At 38.0% G+C, this 17,265-nt stretch overlaps 1 protein-coding gene across 1 annotated transcript; it reads right to left on the bottom strand.

Annotated features, from left to right (window-relative positions):
• Positions 1 to 76: 76 nt before the first annotated feature.
• On the bottom strand, positions 77 to 10,696 carry tubb6 (tubulin, beta 6 class V). The gene is made up of 4 exons (XM_053636051.1): positions 10,534 to 10,696; positions 9,259 to 9,367; positions 8,793 to 8,903; positions 77 to 6,794 (listed from the first exon to the last, which is right to left on the bottom strand). The coding sequence occupies exons 1-4, from the start codon at positions 10,588 to 10,590 to the stop codon at positions 5,731 to 5,733; spliced, it is 1,341 nt and encodes a 446-aa protein (XP_053492026.1). The 5' UTR covers positions 10,591 to 10,696; the 3' UTR covers positions 77 to 5,730.
• Positions 10,697 to 17,265: the final 6,569 nt, after the last annotated feature.

The raw sequence follows: 17,265 nt of genomic DNA, 5'->3' as shown, positions 1-17,265 counted from the left end.
ATCTGCAGAAAATCTGTGATCGTTTTGAAAAATTGCACGTTTCTCCGAATATTTGTGGAGTTTGTTTGAGTTTGTGTTCATTTTTGTGATCGCAAAAATCGCAAAATCCTGGAGGGACCGAAGAACCTGGAAGATTCTGCTCTTTTACCCCACCTGCACTCCATTAATTAGTGTTTTTCTGCTCTAACACACCTCAGCTTCAACTCATCAGCTCATCAGGAAATCACTAAAATAAAACACAGTATTACACAATACTATAAGATCAGCACTGGCAGGATTTAAAGTTTGAAAACACTGCCATCTGGTGGTCATAAGTCCTTGATCCAGTTTATATTTAATAAGCACAGTCATTGTGCAATGTGAAATGAATTTACCATGATCAATCGAACATGCTGCCTTTTATTTAAAACATATTTCCACGTTTAGCGCCAATTTCAATCAAGTCAGAGTCTGAAATTAGCATCTTTTCAGATTTGCACTGAAGCTATGATGCTAATGTAGCTAACCAGTAAGAGAAGCCTTCAGTTTATAATTGTGCAAACATGCAGGATGTATAAATCTTCACATACTCACCTCAAACCATGGTAGATTTATTCTCTCGTAAACGCGCGTCAGAGGTCTATGCAGAAGTGAAGATATTTCGTGAATAAAGCCATAATTTTAGTTGCTTTGTGCACACAAAACTTCCGTGTCACTTCATAAAATTGGGATCGAACCACTGGAGTCACATGGATTACTTTTGCAATGCCTTTATGATCTTTTAAGAGATTGAAAGTTTTGCTTAATTGGACTGTAAACAGAGGGACATAAATCTCCCAGATTTCATTCAAATGTCTTCATTTGTGTTCCGAAAATGAACAAAAGTCTTATGGGTTTGGAACGACATAAGAGTGAATAATTGATGACAGAACTTTCATTTTTCAGTGAACTACCCATTTATCATGTGTTATAGATGCAATAAACAGTTGTTCACTCACCAGCCTCTCTTTTTAATAAGATAAAGTTAACAAGTCCCAAAAAAAAGCAGCTTGTCATGTTACTGAGAAACTGCAAAACGCAACATCCTTCACACTGTGCTGGAAAACATCAAGGAACACATTTACCTCCAACCGTTACAACGCTCTGACACTGGAGACTCCTTCCAAAAATGCTAAATAAAAAAGTTCCTTATAGAATGTTTTACTGATTTTATATATATTGTTGCTAGATAACAGCACATCCTCAATGAATCAGTTTATTATTGTAGAAATAGATTAGGCAGCGTGTTCCCCATACAAGTCCCAGTGAATTAGTGGTTACTATGGAAACGATGGCATATTAAAATGAGTGCTTTAATATAAACCTAATATTACCAGAGCTGCTGTTAAAGAAACTCCTTTTCAGTAACCAGATTCAAGACTTCAACACTGCTGTGGTGTAATTAAAGAGGCGCATCAGTAATACACCATCAGTCCAACAGAGGGCACTAAATCAGAAGCACTTCATGTCCTGTAGAACTAAATTCACAGTAATGGACCGGGGCCTTTTTAGGTAATATGTTTGTGACTGCAGTCTGAGGCCATAAAGGGGAGCTGGGTTGTGGTTTTGTTTTTTTTGTTTTTCCAGCTTTGGGAACAAAAGAGGAGGGGAAATCCTACAAACAAAGCCTCTACTACTGCTGCTTATCATGATCAAGTGAATTTACAGGATAGTTTACAGGAATCGACAGTATTACTTTTGTTAATTGCACATGCCCATTAAGTCTTTAACTAATCGTTAACAATATATGTAGCATAGTTCCATGGCAATGTGTTAGTGTTATGTTAGTGTAGTGTTATTTCATGTTGAATATAGCCTCTGTTGCTTTGAGACTTCATATTCTCCATTGTGTATTCTTTGTGATTTTATGTGAATAACACTAACACGCCTTGAAATACAGTGTATACAGCCAGACATCAGCACTAAGGCCGTTACAAGTGGGTTAAATTAAGAATTTGTAAACATTTTTAAACTTTTCAACTCTGTGCTTCGTTCCTTAGCGCACACAGTAAGTAAAATGTTCACCAAGCAACATTACAAATAAATAAATAAATAAATAAATAAATCACATGATTTGCTGACACACTTTAAGCTTTTTTTAACACAAAAGCATTTACACACTGGGAAGAAAAAGTTACACAGTGTAATGAGGCTGGAAGTGTAATATACTGGTCATTTCCTGTCTGAACCCCAGTGTGTTTCAGGATCTGGTGTATTTCACTGTGACTATGACTCACCGGAGCAGATCCACACGCAGAGTGAGCTGTGGTATAAACAGTTCTGGAGAAGCAATAAAACATCCAAGAGGGAGAATTACACTCCCGGTGTCCAGCACCTACTGCGAAAATCACCAACCCCTGCCAACATACCGTCTCACTGCTCTCTGCTCATACAGAGGTATATATTTTATATTGTGTGGATATATGTGGGTTAGGATTTAGGAAAATAGTTTACACAGCTGTTCATGAGGAATGGCCTGTGGATTTGAATGACTAGGAAGGAAGCCCCTCATGCACTTACTGGTTTGTCATATATAGGACAGGATAGCTAAAGTTTTCCCATTTAAGCAAACTGATTAGCAGTGTATTTGCAGAATATAATGTTTAGGCTTTTTACTGTTCAATAATATGCAGTGCACATCATTCTTGCAGTCTTCATTCTTTTGGGAAAGTATGCGTGAGACAGAGTCTTTAATATCAAAGTAAGACCCAGGATATGTTGTCTTTAGAGCTTTAAACTTTTTTTTTTGTAGCCAGGGACATTCCTGTGACTAAGAGTAAAAAATATTCCACAGACCCCCTCAGTATGAATTTATTTCATGAACAATATTTAAATATTACAAGTGTTTCTCTTTTTTTGTTGTTCCATAGAGCTTTCTGTTCCCAAACTTTCCTGCAATATAACACAATTAGGTCAGAGTTGACTTTGGTGCTTGGACCCCTAAATATAGTAACTTTGATAATAGGGGTTGTGATTTACACTGGGGGTTCCCAAACTTTTCCAGGGCAAGGCCCCCCAAATGGCATTAACATTTGACCGAGGCCCCCTTTGTGCAAAACGTCTTTAAAACACATTAAAAATACAGACTTCTGAATATATCCCCCTTTTTTATTAATAATTACATCTTACATCACATTACATTAGGAATTGATTGTGTGTGTGGTTGTCAGAGTGAGAAAGAGAAAACCTACTAGTGGGACAGATGGGCAGACTGAATTGTTGAGGCCCCCCGGGCGCCCCCTGGTGGCCCCCACTTTGAAAACCACTGATTTACACTACCGTAACTCCTTTAGGTGACACTAGATTATTTTCTGCACTTGTTTTACGTTTTCTCCATTAATGATGGGGTAATGAGCTTTTAAAAGGTTGAAAACGTTAAAATCTGGATTTTCTTCACATGGAAAATCTCTGTACTTTCTGTTCAGTAAAAACACAGGCTATTTACAGCCACCAATCTACCAAGTCAATCCTACCAACATGATTTTGGGAAGTGGATGAAACCAGTGAACCCAGAGAAAACCCAGACAAACAGGGGAGAAGAGGTGAAAATTCACACAGACCGTTCACAACTTTAGCTCTGGATCAAACCCGTGACCCTGGTGGTGCAATATGGTAACATTACATGCTTTAGCTACTATACTGCCTTAGAGGAACATTAGTAATGGTTTATCATAATTACCCTAACTTTAAAAATTCAGTAAATCTAAAAGCAAAAAATAGTGTGAAGTGATAATGTAACAAAGAAGTATAATAATAATGGCACATTGTGATGACTCATTGCTTGTTTCTGATGGTTGTCAGTGTTTTTGTGTGATGGTTGCATTAAAAAAAAACTGCAACCATCCTTCTCCCATTTTAAAATGTCTGCCTAAAACTTGACTTTTCTCCTAATAGATTTGTTTTCTTCTTTTTTCTTACTTTGGGTTTTAGACAGGAGCTATAAAATGCATTACTAACATTATTTTTAAGAGAAAGGAGCAGAGCTGAGCAACTTTACGGTAATATTACAAATGATAGTTTTGTTGAAATGCCTTTCAAATATTATATATATTTATATATATAATATAATATTTTACACACACCCGGTCAAAAATTTAGAAACAGTCATTCTTTATTTAAATTTTTTTCCCCACATTTTAGAATAATAATAATAAAGTCATCAAGACTCTGGAGTAACACAAATGGAACTATGGGAATTATGTTGTGATAAAAAATCCAAAATAAATCAAAATAATTTAATATTTTAGCATCTTCAAAATAAATACCCTTTTTGCAGAGAATTTCCAGAAATGTATTCTTGGCATTTTCTCGACCGGTTTCTTGAGGAATTTCCCTGAGCTGCTTTTAAAACAGTATTAAAGGAGTTCACACCGATGCTGGACACTTAGTGGCTGCTTTTCGGAATATTTCGCTCCGAGTCGCCCATTTAAAAAAAAAAAAAAAAAAGATCCTTTTGTAAATAAAATGTTAGTTTTCTAATGAAAATGTCGGCACAATTATTTTTTGTCTACAACACCGATTTCAAACTTTTAATCATACACCTTCAGATCAAAAGCTTTTTAACATCATGAGAAACATTTCAGTCGAGTGTCCACAAACTTTTGACTGGTAGTGTATATCTAATCAAAGTACAAAGTTTCATTGTTTTTTGGGGTTAAAAAGTTTTAATAAATGTGTAAACATGTCTAAACCTGCTGGATAATCTAGGATCTAATCTAGCTCAGAGCAGCATTTCCCTGCTGTGTCATGAAAAACCACGCCCTGTCCTACTGAATCCACTCCAGCTGTTAGGTATTTGAAAGAACCAGAGTGCACATGTCAAAATGTCTTTCTTCTCTGGACTGTAATATGGAGCTGAAGGATATGTTTCTTTTTGTTCCATTCGTCTGTCTATCCCCTCTATGCCATTCTCTGGTTATTAGGTCATCTGGAAAATAGAGTCCAGAAAAATTATAGTCCACATCTGTAAAGGAATACTTACTCATTGGTTTTTTCCCCCCCTTTGCTGTATGTGTGAATGGTTTGCATTGTTAAAACACAAAAAGGTAATTCTCCTGATGACAGGATTGCACCCTGCTGCATCAGTCATTGTGTTGCACTACAAATAGTTCTGTCGAGACTGGACTTCCTCTATTGTTTGTTGCACAGCTCTGAACGAGGAATGCCTTGCTCAGCAGCTGTTGGGGGATAACCGAGGCCACGGTGAGCAGGATTTATATCCTCTCTAGGCACATCTGCTATAAAGTCATGAGCGGAAATGAACAAAAGGATTTGGCATTTAGAGTGACTGACGCAGAGTTCACTTCCTCGATGCCAACGCAAAACCGAGCTTCACGCCAGTGTGGCGATAGAAATATTATCTGGCCGGTGAATTTCTGCAGAATATCCTGTCTGTTTAGCTCATTAGGTCATGGAGTAGGTCAGTGAGTAAGCTCCAGTCCTGCTATAATTGTACATGTGGTTGCAGTGTCTGTGGAAACAATGACTTCTGCATTATTTTAGAACTATTTATAAATATTAAAGAATAAAAACAGATCTCTTCAAATTTCAGGAATATTTATTTTCCTAGTGTTGACTAGGGTTTTACATTTAAAAAAAGAAAGAAAAAAAAAGTTAAATCACAGCTTAAAGAGAAAAAAACAAAACAAAAACCACATAACGTTAAATGTGTGCGCACAATCAGTGAGTGATGAGAGTATCAGCCTACAGGGTTCACTCGTTGACTTCCTCCTCATCCTCATCGAAAGCATCTTCGCCATCGTTGGCTGTAGCCTCTTGGTACTGCTGGTACTCAGACACCAGGTCGTTCATGTTGCTCTCGGCCTCTGTAAACTCCATCTCGTCCATGCCTTCTCCGGTGAACCAGTGCAGAAAGGCTTTTCGTCGAAACATAGCAGAGAACTGCTCAGAGATACGCTTGAACAGCTCCTGGATAGCCGTGCTGTTGCCAATGAAAGTGGACGCCATCTTGAGTCCCCTGGGTGGGATGTCACACACAGCCACTTTGACGTTGTTGGGGATCCACTCAACAAAGTAGCTGCTGTTTTTGTTCTGGATGGCGAGCATTTGCTCATCCACTTCCTTCATGGACATGGGGCCTCGGAAGACGGTGGCCACAGTCAGGTAGCGGCCGTGACGCGGGTCACATGCAGCCATCATGTTCTTAGCATCGAACATCTGCTGTGTTAATTCAGGCACGGTGAGGGCACGGTACTGCTGACTCCCCCTAGCGGTCAGTGGGGCAAAACCGGGCATGAAGAAGTGCAGGCGTGGGAAGGGAACCATGTTTACAGCCAGCTTGCGGAGATCTGCATTCAGTTGACCAGGGAAGCGCAGCGAGGTGGTGACTCCACTCATGGTGGCTGAAACCAGGTGATTAAGATCACCATACGTTGGTGTCGTGAGCTTGAGTGTGCGGAAACAGATGTCGTAAAGTGCTTCGTTATCGATGCAGTACGTCTCGTCCGTGTTCTCCACCAGCTGGTGCACAGACAGTGTGGCGTTATAAGGCTCCACCACTGTATCGGACACTTTGGGTGAGGGCATGACACTGAAGGTGTTCATGATGCGGTCCGGATATTCTTCACGGATTTTACTGATGAGCAGCGTGCCCATGCCTGAACCAGTGCCACCTCCCAGCGAGTGGGTGAGCTGAAAGCCCTGGAGGCAGTCGCAGTGCTCACACTCCTTCCTCACTATGTCCAGCACTGAGTCCACAAGCTCGGCTCCTTCTGTGTAGTGCCCTTTCGCCCAGTTATTCCCCGCACCTGTCTGTCCTGCAGCGGCAACGAAAACAAAGCGTTAGACCAAACAAAAAAAAAAAAATAAGGGAATTCAATCACTCCACACCCCCCGCCCTATAGCAGTTAGAGATATCCATGTGCCAATTGTTTCCCATTTATCACTCAGACTACGAAGTATTAGCAATGCACGGCTGTCCGGGAAAATTCCATAGGCTTCTGTGCACTGTTAAAGAAAACTGTTAGACAGAGATTTTACGGCGGAGTATGCGAGTTGTCTTACTGTACATCAAAGAAAGAGTTTGTGATGACTATTGTCATCTTTTCTTGTAAAAACTAATGGCCCTTTATTCAAACTCATTTTATTTTTGTATATTGTAAGTGACAGATAATGGACTGCATGGTTTTCATTTTCCATTCGTTCATATCGAGTGTGGAAAGTCTACTGTGATGGTTCAAAGGCATGAACTGTGTAATGTATGGGACCTACAAAAGGTTAGATCACCCTGGAGGTCTAAGGGATATCAAACATGCACGTCTATAGCTGAAACTGTTTATATTAATTACAAATCAGTGCTTTATACGTCTTCTTATACACCTAGTATACAAGCAAGAATGTTTTCGGGTTCTTGAATATACACTATATTTGGAAATGGGTAGCCTGGCTCATCTTTTAAAATATTTCAGCTACAACATAGCCATGTACATCTTGTGTGTTAGAGAAGTCAGTATTGGTACTGGATCACAAGTTTAGTAGGTATGGAGTTAGATTTGGAGCTTTTTAATTACAGTTGTTAAGAAGCCAGCTAAACCATGTGAGGTTTAGTCCTCAATGGAAACTCTAATTCAGGAGAAAAGAAAGAAAGCAGACAAGTATACAAACCAAGTTTATGACCACTAGTTAGCATCATGCATGCTGAAGTCATCCCACACTTGCCTCAGTCAAGATTGTTGGCTAAAATCCAATATCCACCCATAGTTCAACAACAACGACAATGAAACTGTAAAGGTTTAGCAATGCATTATATCACGAGTTCTCATCAGTTATGTAATAAGAATGATGTGTGGCAAACGATTACACACAAGCACTTACTAAACAGTAACCCTTTCCTCAAACCAATAAAAACACTAAACTTATGGTAAATAAGCAACCTCTTGAATTCATTAACCCATGACTGTACTTCACACGCCCCTTGTAATATGATGTATATGAATGAGTCAGCGAATCAGCCAGTGATCAGATCTAGGGTGTAATCACCTGCTGAAAAGTCATCTGCATGAAGCTACAGTTTGGGCTAGAAAGAAGTCAGCCCTAGCCTCACTTCATACCATTCTGTGCATTTTCGCTTACGATCAATTGTAATGGTGATGCCCTGGGTTCCAGAAGAGTCCAAAATAATCCACCTTAAGACATTTGCTTACAACAAATAGCCCTGATAGCCCATGTATACCCTTGCTAGATCAGATCATTTAGATATGAACAGCTAAACATCAGAACAAATCTGCATTTAACCTGCAAAATTTATATATGTATTAAATACATATGATCATCTTTGCAAATGATATGGTCAACCAGATCACTCTAAGAATATACTCTAGTGCTTCAGGAACTAGGTGGATGCTGAATACAAGCACACATTTTCATCATATATTATAAAAAACAAAGAGCTGTTGTATGCCGATTAAATTGGTCAGGTAAGTGTTAGAGAGAGCAAACATCTGGAATTCATATGGTTCTGGTAAAAAAGTTTTTAAACAGACTTGGACAGCATTCATATTACATCAGCCATTTCCACACACCAACTCGCTAATATTTTATTCGTTTGAAAGATGCAATCAATCAAAGCAACTTTTAAGGGAGTAAGAACATAAATGAAGCATCGACATGAGGGTTAGCGGACTTGCTCAAGGGCCCACCAGTGTCTTTTCTGGTCGTGCTGGGATTTGTATATACAACCTAGTGTGTCAGAACGTTTATCACTGAACTTCCACAGTCTAGCACCCTAGAGCACAGTTTGGGAAAGGAAAACTCACCAAAGATGAAATTATCAGGTCTAAAGAGCTGTCCGAATGTCCCAGATCGGACACTGTCCATCGTCCCCGGCTCCAGATCCACCAGTATGGCTCGAGGTACAAACTTATGTGCTACAAAAAACAATACACGCAGCCACACAGGCAGACTGTATAATTCTATTCACTAGGTTATTTTCCATTTAGACCATTTATTTACATCCAAGAAAAGTAGAGACACACTCATGTCAGTATCAGTATGATGGTTCAGTGCTGAAACAGAAACCTGCATTCAAACATACTGCAAACATTTTAACGTTAGGGTTTGGGAGCTGAATGCATTCTTTTAGAGTGACGACACGATTAAAAGATGGAGGCCAGTCGCAGTGAGGGCTAGAGATATTGGTCTGGTATGTGTGTGGGAATGAGGGACGTTCAATAAGGACGCTGATTCATACGTTCACACACTCACACAGTATCATATACTCACAGCTTGCCGCATTGTAGTACACATTAATTCTCTCCAGCTGAAGGACCGAGTCTCCCACATAGTTGCCTGCTGGGTCAATGCCATGTTCGTCACTTATGACTTCCCAAAACTGAGTGTGACAAAAAAAATAACACACAACAATAAGTGAGAACACAACTCTTGAACAAACTTTACTGCCTTCGAGATTTGGAAACACGTTCAGATCTGTCCTAAACCGCATACTAATATTGTGAAATAGACCGGCACCAAAGTTCTAACAGGTACGGTACTAGTTTAGTAGGAGAGCGAAAGTCAAGCCTATTATCTATTTAAGTATCATAGATCAGGTAAATACACTTTTGAAAAATAAATAAAAAAGTGTTCCTCATGAGATACTTATGGATTCTTATCAGAAAGGGGTTTTATGAATACTCTCTGATAGTGTAGGGCTCTACATGCAATATATAATGGTTTCCATAGAGGGACAACCTAAAGAACCCTTAAATGTTTCCCGATTTAACTTTTATGTCCTAGGAGTCCTTCATTTCCACATAATCTGTGATGGACTGTATGGCAAACAAATCAGAACCAAGTGAATGCATTATGGTTAAGATGTTCTCATAATGATAAAGGATAAGCTTGAGACATGGTTTCATATTAGATTTTTTTTCGCCCCTTATAATTTAATATTAAAGGAACAGAAGCTAAAATGAGGTCATAAACTTGAGTTGTGAAGTAATGTCTGAAAGAGAGAGAGAGAGAAAGAAAGAGAGAGAGAAAAAGAAATCCACCTCTCAAAATGGATTTTATTTTCTTTTTATTTGGGTGTTTAACTGTGGGACTTTATTCTCCTACCTAATCAGTGAATGTATCCCAATGTATCCCAATGTATCTGTACCCCTCCCTTTGTCTGGTTGTGCCATCATACAAACTTTATATGGTGGGTTATAAATCTAAAACTAGTGAAATGTAACAGTTTTCATTCATATGGCTGTACAACAAGCACAGTAAATATAAACTGAAATTATACCCGTGTATTTGGACACAGTTGTTACATCCAGAGTGGTATGAGGTTTGGGACAAAACCTGCCACACCCTTAAGCAGCTGATCAACTTGCATTACACATGCAGTGTATAACAGGTGAAATCTATAGCTGCCGAGTCCTAATAAGACAGTAGTTTAATTATAATAATATTAATACTAAAGGGGAATATATAATGACCCTTTTTCTACATGTTTGTATTATTATGAATTAAAGTAAATAAAAGAAAAGAGAAGCGTAAAGAGGTGTTTACCTTGGTGCCGATCTGATTGCCGCATTGTCCGGCTTGTATATGAACTATTTCTCTCATTTCTGCTGTTAGTCTTAAATCTGTAACACACTTCTGTCTGAGTCTCAGTACTGAATGAACTCTGAGCTGCTCTGTGCTAATATAAACCTCTCTCTCTCTCTTTCTTTCTCTCTCTCTCTCTCTCTCGGAAGCACGTCCTTTTCTACATGAAGTGCACTACGTAGTGTGTATAAGTCATTATTTATATGGCCACATGTAGTGCACTTGAATGAGGAGTAGTGAGCTGTCTGGAACCCAGCCTTTTCGAGCGCCGTCTTAAAGCCCCGCCCACAACAGCTGTCTCAGGTCTGTGACACATCAAACCTCCAATCAAAACCTCGAATTAGCTGATAGGCTAGCACAATGGGGTGATGTTGTTGTAATAATAATAATAATAATAATAATAATAATAATAATAATAATAATAATAATTGACAAACTGCTGCTCTTTCTTTCCTTAAAACAACATCAACAATAATAATAATTATCATTATAATTATAAAGTTGATGGTGATGATGAACTACCGGCCCTTCTTTCCTCTTAAAAAAAATAAAATAAATAATAATAATTATTATTATTATTATTATTATTATTATTATTATGAGTAAAGAAAGCACCGGTAGTTCATCATCATCATCATTATTATTATTATTATTATTATTATTATTATTATTATGCCGAACTGCCTGCTCATTCTTTCCTTAAAACAACAACAACAATAATATTAATATTAATATTAATAATAATAATAACAATAATAATAATAATGATGATGATGATGATGATGATGAACTACTGGCTCTTTCTTTCCTCATAATAATAATAATAATAATAATAATAATAATAATAATAATAATAGCTTCTCTCACCTTTTTTATAAACTCTCACAAAGGCAAAATATCTTGCTGGATAATGAAGGCCTCTCTACAGTAAAGGACTACTGTACTGTAAAACAGTGATGTGAATACAACAACATGCACATTCTTACTGCTTAGGCAACGTGGATCTTCTAATATGTGGAGTTCTTCTAAAGGTTTAGAGCACTTAGCTGCAGAACAGGTTATGAGAGGTGAATTTGCATTCCCCTTAGGACAAAATGAATAGTAAAAAAATAAAATAAAATAACAACAGTATAAAAGTTTGCATCATTTTTTTTGAATGTGGTAAGAATATATTATTCTCCCTAACTGCCTTCTTCACATCAGCTCTGGAGATTTGTGTGGCATAGCAAAATGTTCGCTTTCATTTAGTTATTCGCCAGCAGATTTTTTTCCCCAGTCGATTTTGGTGTATATTTTAGATTTCTGTATTGTTGCTGGATACATTCACATATTATTTTTTTCAAATTTTTCTTAATTTTTCCATGGATATATTATATAGATAGAGTGATTTTTTTTATTTTGCATTTTTCATCTAGAAACCAAATCAAACTATATCCATTGTGTGTGTGTGTGTGTGTGTGTGTGTGTGTGTGTGTGTGTGTGTGTGATTCATAGATTTAAAAGATACAGAGAGCGCTCTAGATTGCAATGATTCATGCACTAATGCTTTAATCGCTAAGAAGAGATATTCAGTATCTATCAAATGGCACCAGCTCCACGCCTCTGCAATCTACAGTGCCAGAGAAAGAGACGGCAGATCCTGGCCATTTTAGTCGACTTTGGAGCTCTAGTTCCAGCTAACATGACACCCAGAGCGTGTCTCAGACATGTCTCAGAGCTAATTATGTTTCAGACGAGCATGTTCCCCAGTCCCCAGTTTAAAGACTTTGTTTACTCAATCGATTACATTTTTGGAGATGCTCTTAGACCAGTTCTCAGTTTGAAGCTCTTACAACATATAGTCACATAGAGCCAAAAAAGTAACCCTATACATTTTTTTACATAATGTGTATGCATAGACTAGACTAAAATAGACTAGCAGTCTATTCTACACATAGTGGTACAGGTTATTGTTTCCTGTGTTGGACACCATATTGGTAACACCATGGCGGTATAGAAGTGCACGTATATTTCCGGTTCTTTCCTTCTTTTATATCTTCAACAAGTCCTTCATTCAGATCCTCCATTTTCTTTCTTTGTTTGTTTGTTTCTTTCTTTTTTATATTGTATACCATACAGAAACAGACAGCATGAGAACTGGTCACAAAGATTAGCACATATCCCACTACCCAACCATGCACACACACACACACACAGAAATCAAACACAATGCCCCTTTAATAAAAAGGTTGATTGTGAGCTGATTAATCAGCTTAAAACTGATGGTTAATGAGCAGATTGGGGAACAGGGCCTCATACAAAATTAAGAAATACTCAAATCTCCTCAGAGCATAGTGATCTAATCAGGTTGCTGGTGCTCTCTCTCTCTCTCTCTCTCTCTCTCTCTCTCTCACACACACACACACACACACACACACACACACAAACACACACACACACACACTCACTGCTTTTAGCTCCACAGAATTTTACATTTAGTGCATTATTCAGTAAAATGGTTAGTTTAGGGCAGACATTTTGAGTCATCCTTAAAATTTGTTTCATTCATTTGTGATATGAATTGTTGTTCATGATCTATTATAACATGTATATGAATTCTCTGCATTATCCAAATTTGTAGCATTACTATGAACATCCCAGCGTACACCACTCTTCATAGCAGTGCTGTAAAGTAATGACTCTGTCGTCTTCTCCGACATGTTGACTCTGACATGTTGTGGCAAAGGCTTCAGCTGTTTTCATCGATCCAGAGAAAGCAGGGTTTACCAGCTCAGCTGAGAGAACGAGCAGAAGCACTTCACTCACACTGAGATGGAACATATGGTCAAGAGAAATTCCTGTGGGCATACTTATCAGTCTGATTTCTTACACCACACAGGAGTATTAGTATATTTCAAGCTGCTGGTTTTGAAAGTTTCAACACACAAACACCGGTAAACTTTAATCATTTAATATGCACTTTTTAAATATATGATTCCTTTCCTGTTATTAGTAAACATACTTTATATATTTATACTTCCATCAAAAATGTACTTGCATCAGCTATCATATGAGAAGGAGTAAATCTCATAGATAGTAGCTTTAACAGTAAAGAGCCCAGAAAATCTTCTGGGTTCACCCTGTACTGGTCGCAGCTTATCCCACTAATTTTATTTCTCCTTGGCTGCCTGAAACTCAACAAGACCTGTTAAGGAAGGATTTAATTAATCACAAATATTCATTTGGTCAAATTACATGTTAAATTAACAAACAGCAATGATGTGAGGGAAAGAAATGTAAAAACGAGAGCATTTTTAGTATAATGGGCCCCCTGGTGGCAGAGTAGCAGCAGTTTGGACATTTGCATGCGTAACACAGCAGGGACAATAGGGACAAACAAGAAATGCAACATAATCATGTATATTTTAAATAAAGCAGTGTTCTGTACTTTGCTTGGTATAGGCAAAAGTGTTAAAAATGACTCTCATGGTACATTGCCAGAGCAATATATGTAGAAACTCCTACTTTTTAAACTATTTCTGCCAAAGTGAGACGTTTGGCAGAAACTCAAGACTGATCATCACCCTGAGAGCATACAGCCTCACAGAGAAGCATGGGGGTGGTAGCATCATGTTGCTACTCATGGTCTCTTGCTTCTCTGAATGATGGCCCCCTTCCCTGTTCACTGACCTTTGGTGGATGGCCTTCTCTAGGCAGAGTCTTATTTTCTGCCATATTCTATACATTTTAATAATAGTTTCATGAAACTGTTTGTTTGGTATGTTCTCTAACAAACTCTGGGGCCGTCCAGGAACAGGTGTGTTTACACTGAGATCACGTGACACTTTACTTGCACACAGGTAGACTCCATTCAATTACTTATGTGAGTTGTGATGGCACCTGGTTGCACCAGAAATAATTTTGGGGTTTCACAGTAACAGGGGTGAATACTAGTGCAATCACAATGTTTACATTTTATATAATTTTGAAAATATTTTTATATTCATGGGCTATTTTGTTTAGATCCGTGACATATAATCTCAGTCAATTCATTTCACGGTTGTAACGCAACAAAAGTTCAGGTGAGGTGAATATTTATGCAAAGCACTGTAAATAATGTTTATATTGCACATTGATGTCCAGTATTTATATTTTCATTCTGCTGGGTGGAACATGTGGAGTCCTCCATTCCGCATCTATTAAAAAAAAGTGAGACTAGTGATTTAATCAATTTCAAATAAAATTAAGAGCACCGGAAAATGTGGTCTCTATGTGACCTGATGCAGGTTCTGGGTGGGTGAAATTTGTCAGTGTACTGTATAAATAAGCAGGATATGGGTACACATGGAGTTTTCCTTTACTGACACTTCAGGACATTTATCAGTCCTTCCAGGATGTTGCGATTTTGCGATTGCAGAAATGAATGCAAAATCAAGCATACTCCACAATATTCTGAGGAGCTTGCAATTTTTCAAAATAACCGCAGATTTTCCGCAGATTTGGGCCAAGACGTATCATGTGACGTCATCACGACACGCATTCAGTCAAAGCTCTCTACGATTCACATGTGTCGAACATGAGTACAGCTAAAAGGTTTCATTTACCAACAAACATCACTGTGAAAGACTTCATGCAACTGCAATTTCGCTATTTGAAGTAGTTTTCTGCAAAAAAAAAAAAAAAAAAAAGAACAACAAAAAACCCCACAAGTTGCATCACAAATTTTGAAGAAAAGCATTTTTGGGCACAACATTCACAAAAAAAACTCTAAATCCTGTACTGACTGATGTATAATGATCATTTGAGCCACGCATTACCCCATTAATGCTGGACAAACGCTACATGTTCTAGACACTCTTAGTGGATGCAAAATCAAGCAGAGACGCTTGAGTAGAGACACACATCCAGACATTATCTGTATGGAGGCCCAACTGTACCAATGTATAAGGACTACAGGGTAAAGCATTAGCAGATGGTGTAAAAGTGATAAATGAAAATACAGTAGGTGAACAAAGAAACTTAAGAAAATCCAAATTTGCATAGAACACTGCCAAAGACTGGGTTTTCTGCTGGAGTCATTCCAATGTCTCAAAACCTATATTACATTTTCATGGAACACTAAGACAGCAACTAATAAAAATATACTAGATATTTGATTTTGGGAATACCTCCTGGAACAGCTGTGATCACTGTTAAGAAGTCCCATATGTACATTGTATGAAGACATGACTGGAGCTTCACAGCGGTGGTCTGGCACCACAAAACTGCCATCTGGATTGTTGGGGTTGATCCCATTGTTGTTCTAAGGCTGGCTTTTGTATTATGGTGGCAGTAGCAGTTGTGCAAAGGCACCATTATATAAAGATTTAGCTGCTCTTGTGATTGTTTGACTTGCATTAGGAGGCTTATAGAAATTCCTGATGCATACCAGATAGGATCCTGATCCATGAAGATTATTTTGATGAGATAAGAATGTCTGTAAAATGTTGTAAATGTAAATGTCGTTGCTAGAAATATACATTACCTGATTACTTAAGCACAAGTTTGTTCTTTTTCTTCAGGTTCTTTTGGAGAAATAAAGGATTAGCACCTTATTCGTGAAAATAAAGTTTCACAACTGTATTCATTTCACAGTTATTCAGTGTGTTTATGGTTTATTTGCACAATCTTGCTCCAGCTTTATCTTCTCTTGAGTCCTTTTTTTTCCCCCACTATTGGGCTGTTTGTATATTTCCTGACCTTTGTCTGTTTTATGGTTTTGAGACCAATCTTGCCCTTTGGTTTTGTTTGCTATATTCATGTAATAAACTCAAATCTGTATTTCTATACAAGCGATCTGTGATTTCATGACATTTAGCAGTATAAGAGAGTTTCAATTAATAGCAAACAGCAGGCATCAGAAAGAAAATAAATGTCATTGGTTCATCATGTCAGCGCAATTGTCAGTAAAATATAAAAACACCTTACATTTAAGGTCTCAGAAACATTGGAACGCTGAAAAAGAGGAAGTATCGCAATGTCCTTGAAGTGGCCTTGTCACTCTCTGGAGCACATGGCACTTCTACATGTTGATAAGACTTGACTGAACAGCTTGCTGTTTCCTTTGGAAGCATTTGCAGTGAACAGTTTCTTACAGTCAAGTATAATGCCTTTCAAAGTAGTATACAGTAGATCTTCATATCTGCCGGGGAGTAAAGGAGCACTAAATGTGAAGGTGATTCAGGTATTTTTTTTTAAATTGTCATGAAGAGTTTCATCATCCTGTCTTGAAATTTTCGTAATGCCCAGAGGATCCCATCAGCAAAATCGTTAGCGTCAGTTACATTCACGTCAGCCGCAGCAGACACTGAATTACAGCTGAAATCCCCTTTGCAACCACATCCAAGTGACGAACACGGGGTCTCGCAGAAGCCTGTTGTGGGTCATGCAGGATCATGTTCTCATTAGCTTTTGGGAAACATCTATAATTATCTATAAAGGATACAATTAGTTAGCAATTAATAAATCTTTATTCAGTTTATTGTGTAGTAGAATAGAATAAGACCCTTTATTTTTCACGTATACATTACTGTATAGTCATTTTTTTTCTTGTTCTCCACATATCCCAGCTTGTTAGGAAGCTGGGGTCAGAGCACAGGTTTAGCCATGATACAGCACCCCTACTGTGTGCTCTAGTGGAAAGCCTTCCCAGAAGAGTGGAGCTTAGTGGTTAGC

Source organism: Ictalurus furcatus, chromosome 1, assembly GCF_023375685.1.
Source record: "Ictalurus furcatus strain D&B chromosome 1, Billie_1.0, whole genome shotgun sequence".
Classification (NCBI taxonomy): Eukaryota; Metazoa; Chordata; class Actinopteri; order Siluriformes; family Ictaluridae; genus Ictalurus; species Ictalurus furcatus.
The sequence above is the reverse complement of the archived record's forward strand: the minus strand, read 5'-3'. Positions and strand labels throughout refer to the sequence as shown.